Source organism: Setaria italica, chromosome VI, assembly GCF_000263155.2.
Source record: "Setaria italica strain Yugu1 chromosome VI, Setaria_italica_v2.0, whole genome shotgun sequence".
Lineage (NCBI taxonomy): Eukaryota > Viridiplantae > Streptophyta > Magnoliopsida > Poales > Poaceae > Setaria > Setaria italica.
In genome coordinates this window covers 31327312-31332421 of record NC_028455.1, presented here as the reverse complement: position 1 = coordinate 31332421, position 5110 = coordinate 31327312, and the positions used below count along the sequence as shown (strand labels likewise).

The 5110-nt window shown below is 44.2% G+C and overlaps 1 protein-coding gene across 1 annotated transcript; it reads right to left on the bottom strand.

Moving 5' to 3' along the window:
• Positions 1-3178: 3178 nt before the first annotated feature.
• LOC101763308 (alpha carbonic anhydrase 7) lies at positions 3179-4776 on the bottom strand. Its single transcript, XM_004973688.3, has 4 exons — positions 4574-4776; positions 3836-4434; positions 3639-3692; positions 3179-3462 (listed from the first exon to the last, which is right to left on the bottom strand). Exons 1-4 carry the CDS (start codon positions 4680-4682, stop codon positions 3376-3378), a joined length of 849 nt encoding a protein of 282 aa, XP_004973745.1. The 5' UTR covers positions 4683-4776; the 3' UTR covers positions 3179-3375.
• Between the last annotated feature and the right edge of the window lie 334 nt (positions 4777-5110).

Here is a 5110-nt window from a genome sequence, read left to right as displayed (position 1 = left end):
CGGGAAGACGCAGATCTCCGTCGGAGTGCTCCGTCCTAGCTGCCTTCTCTCTGTTCTTTTTTCCCTATTGTGGGAGCGCTGCAGTGGGTAATCTATTTTTTGGCTGCGGCTTTTCTACTGCCAAATATTACACTCACCTGAAACTTACCTTACATGTGGACCCGATCATGGTAAAAACTTCCCATTCGATCGGTAACAGATTTGACCACGGGAGGAGCACGTTTTCCATTTTATTTTACCACCCTATTTATCAGCTTAAACTTACATGTGGGATCCTAGTTGGTTTATGATATTTTTGCAGAGCTTATATCATCACAAAACCACCATGTAACAACGAGTGACAATTTCTTTTTGGCTACAGTGGCACCTTTTATGAGGTTCTGTAACTTTGTCACTAAATTTGGTCAGATGTGAAACTTTATGATGTTTTCAACCAGAAACATCATAGATCTATGATGAGAACAAATGTGTCATAAAATTTTCGTCGTAGATCAACACATTTCTTGTAGTGGAAGCACGGGCGGGTGCTAACTGCCAAGTACTTGCCAAACGATCGCATATGGCTCTCACATTGGCCCCCATCTCCTCTACTTCTACTGACAGCCCGTGGCCAGCAGTAGCACCTCGGGTTCTCCATCAGCATCCCCATATTTGATCCTAGTGAATCAAGCAAAGTATTACTCCCTCCATTTAGAAATATAAGTTATACTTCAGATTTAGTCTTCCCAAGAAGATTTCAACACTTGATTTTTCTTTAAATATGATGTTAATTGTTAAAGACTCAATATATATGTTCATGCAAATTTTATGCATTATATGTGTATATATATATAATTTCATAAATTATATGTGACGTTTGTAGAGATTAACTTTTCGCTGGTCAAATGCCTTACATTTTGAACTTTGTGAATTCGAAGCAAGTATGAGACAACAAAACCAAGGTAATGAAGCCACCATGCCCCATATTTGTTGATTTGCTCATCAAGTTGAGAGTTAATTTGACATGCTAGTTTGACAGCTCTGTCAAAAGATGGCAGCATCGATGGTAAGGAACAAAATAACACACCACATTTTTCTCTTACCTTGCATTTTTTTGCAGAATATAATGAACGTGTAACTAAAATTTGCTCAAAACTCACTTACAATTAAACTTACAATGATTCATATATTTCTGAATAAACTCTAATTAGATTACTATATGAACCTTAAATTTGATTATACTTGATATGTGTGCAATATAGACTATTATGTTATATTTTATGTGCATTTACACTTACATGTTCTTGAAGTGTTCAGTTATACAAATCCAAAATAGGTTACACATTATTTTGGCATTTTCAGTAGTGACATATTAGACTATTTGAGAGGCCATAAAGAATTGGACAATCAAGCTCAAACCAATTATATAAACTCTAGGACAATTTGAAAATATGTTACATGTTACTGCTATCAGCTTAATTAGATCCAAAATTTGTCTACTACTTTATTATATTGGTAGGCCTCAAATGAATATGAAATATGTCCCAAGTTGGTTCGATTTTGATAGATAGATTAAATGATGCTTATAGTTATAATTTTAAAACATGCTAAATGGTACTCATGCTTCATTTGAGTTAACCTATGCCAAATGAATTCTGATTCAAACAATTCTAACTAATACAACACATAATAAAACACACGTTTAGTCTACTTAATCTTACTGATTCTATACTAATCATATATGAGAATTATTTATCTCTATTATTGCAATTCATTACTTTGTTATGCCTTTTTATTTCCTAATCGGCTTGTTTAAATATTGTATAGTTGCATTCAATTTTCCTAAGTGGTGACATTAATACAATGTGAGAAAAGTATATGCATCTTTAATAACCTGGCAATAATAGTGAGCAGACGACAAAGACTTTGGATGGAGGATCGTGCCTATTGACTAAGCAAAATTTGGTATAAACCAAAGAACACATCTCATGTTCTTAACTACACTGGTGAATTATATATATGAAAAAACACTATGCTGATGGCAATGACCAAACGCTCAGCATGTTTCAAAGCCAAGAAGCAACCTCGGCAAAATTATCCTCTCAAGTCACGATTGTAGATGAAAATTTCATGTAACTCAAAGTTTAGATGTCACACATGAACTAAACTACTTCTAAACAAGAACGCCGGTCCAATCACCATAGGGGAGCAGCAAAGCCACACCAAGATTTTTAGTGATTAAACCTACCTACAAGTGATTAATTGATCCTGTAGATTCTGCCTTATCTCTATACTACTTATTGTGCTAATTTATTTGTAAATTGTACAATTTGACTAAAACAGACCACTTCTAAAATAAATTGGTCCAAAATTTAGTCTATAGTTATGCCAATCATGTGTGGTCCTAGCTATTTAATTAGAGGCATTATGGATTTTTTTTCTAGTTTAATTGATTCTAATTGTTAGAAGTGCTTATAGTTAGGGACTGATGAAGTATGAGTTTTCTCATTTGGACTTTGATAGTACAATACGAAGAAAGGATATTGCTTTTCATATAGAGAGAGCGGGGATGGATATTTCCTTAGAGTGGAAATGGACTTAGAACTTCAAAGACGTCATTCGCTACTCTAGCACACGAGAAGGCCTCTAGATATGTTAACGTGGGGCCTTTGAATTAGGCCTTCCATACTTGGGCAGGCCTACATAAATGGCATCAGTGGGCTACAAATTTCACCTGGCGGTGTTGCTACTTGGCTAGAAGCATCCGGACGCATTCAGTCTACTATACGGTAGTAGCTATGAGAAAGTGAATGAAGTTGTTCCACGGTGTTTGGCACCGTTTGCAATGACAGTCTCTTCTAAATGAGTATAAGAAACTTTATGGCAGACAGCTAATTTAACTTGTAATTCTCTTTTGTACTGAAGCAGGCACGGTGTGGGCTCCGTCCACATCCACGGATAGTGGGTTGATAAAGACCATGTGCCTGCGGGCCTCTTTCGCGATGCCTGGCCATATGAGGACCGTGCTAAGTGCCCAGTTGGGTTGATGGTCCGATGTAAGTTCTCACTACTTAACGATGATTAAATCATCTGCATTCCTCTATTTTAGGAGACATGGTGCCAGTTAGATGGTCATATATGGAGTAGTTCAGCATCCATCTGATAATCCAATCGATCTCCACATCAACATGATGGTCATGTAAAAAAAATTTCTTCTAAACATCCATGCAAGGTCATCAATGTGGACATAGATGATCCTGTGTTTTATTAATTATTCGTATAGAAAGGCACTGAAATAGAGAGAATTACAAGATAAATTAGTCGTCTGCCATAATAAGCTGTCGCGATGTGGTATCCCTGTTGGTCAGCCCAATATGCATCTATCGCTAGTAATGTTTACTTCCATATAAAGGGCTTAGGGCGGAAGATGCTGATGTCTCTGTTGTTCACCTCCTGAAGCGGCCTCGCGTTGTCCTCATAGCCCTGCAGCAGGCAAGAACAGAACACACAAGAAATTAGGGGACCTGGTCAAGCTTACAAAAAACAGAACCAGCATCCATTCCTAGTACACCGCCTTTTACTAGACTCTAGCCACTTCTGAATCTTTTTTCGTCAGGCGTGTGGAAGTTAATAAAGAAGTTAACGAGATCGACTCTTACGTCAGCCACTGCCTCCCTGAGAATATCCAGCTGGTACTTGGCCACATGGCGAACCTGCACAAACAAAGCACTTGAAAGGTTGAGGACATTGGTTTCCGAAAAAAAGGTTGAGGACTTGAGGTTAAGGACGCCAGTCCAACCCAACCCATTCCGGCGACACGAGAGGCAGCCATCCAAGCGTTAAGATTTAAGCATACCGTCTTGAAGACTGTCCAGACGACCCCCTCGGTGCAGGGCGGCGTGGTGAGGGAGCCCATGTAGCGGTAGTACACGCTGCCCGTGGCGCGCGCGCCGTTGGGGTCGACCACCCCGATGGGCTCCTCCCTGTCCCGCGTGTCCCCGATGCGCCTGATGGAGGGCTCCAGCGTCTTGAGGAACAGGTCGGGGATGTTGCCGGTCTCGTAGAAGACGCCGATCACCGCCGTCTTGTTCTCCGTGGTCTGGTGCACCAGGTGCAGCTCCATGACGTACCTGCGGCCGTCGACGGTGTGCTCGCTGGGCGTGTGCCAGTGCAGCTGCCTCAGGTGGTACACCGTGCCGTTGATCACCAGCCTCCCAGCGTCGCCGCTGAACTTCACCTGGATGTCGTGGCCGCGGTTGACGATGGAGGCCTCGGCGGGGCGGTAGGAGTAGTTGAGGAAGCCGAGGGAGCGCACCAGCGTGACGCGGTCGTCGGAGAGGTCGATGGGGGACTGCATCTCGCCGTTGCTGCACTCGGCCCACAACGTGTTGATCTTGCCCCACCGATCCGGGCCGTTCGGCGAGCCCGGGACGTAGCTGAACCCGTGCTCGTCCTCTGCAACATGCCCCGGTCAGTCAGGTTATTCAGATATGTATATATAGTACTCCTAAATGTACAGGTGCACTCATGGTGCATGGGAGTGATTGGAAGATGACAGTACAGAGCGTGCATCCGATCGGGTTCGATCACTGGCCTGTTTCTTGCTGCGCCGTGGCGCCCGGGACGGCAGCGGAGAGCAGGAGCGCGGCGGCGAGGAGCGCCGCCCCGACGGCGTGGTGGAGGTGGCGACGAGCTGGACCCATGCTGTGCTGCGCGTCGTTGAACTAGGTGTCTAGGTGTGGTTTGGGACGAGAGGGAGGGTGGGGGGTGTCTCTTTATACTGGAGCAGCAGCAGCAGCCGGCGGGAGGAGAAGTGTAGAACTCTTCTCATCGATCACCAGGAACATGAATCGAAGAGGCCGGCGGGGAGCGAGCGCGCGTGTCAAACAAACCTGCTGCTACGGCGCCCGAGGACATTAGGGCACGCCGCGAGAAGAAGTAAACGTTTCCTCTGCAAGCGCATCCATGGTCGCGCAGGGTACGGAGATGGAGGACGGACGTACGCACGTGCACGGCCCGCCGGCGTTGCGGACTCGTCGCCCTAGAGACGACGCGCATGCATACGCAGCCATTGTGGTGGATCCATTTGGAGCATGCACGGCGTTTGGCGGGTACGTGCGCGGACCTTCGT

Excerpts from the sequence above, each read along its gene's own strand:
- LOC101763308 (XM_004973688.3), bottom strand. The coding sequence starts at position 4,682 with ATGGGTCCAGCTCGTCGCCACCTCCACCACGCCGTCGGGGCGGCGCTC. Across the intron at positions 4,435-4,573 it reads CACGGCGCAGCAAGAAACAG|AGGACGAGCACGGGTTCAGC; the intron begins GCCAGTGATCGA and ends GGCATGTTGCAG. Across the intron at positions 3,693-3,835 it reads TCTGGACAGTCTTCAAGACG|GTTCGCCATGTGGCCAAGTA; the intron begins GTATGCTTAAAT and ends TTGTTTGTGCAG.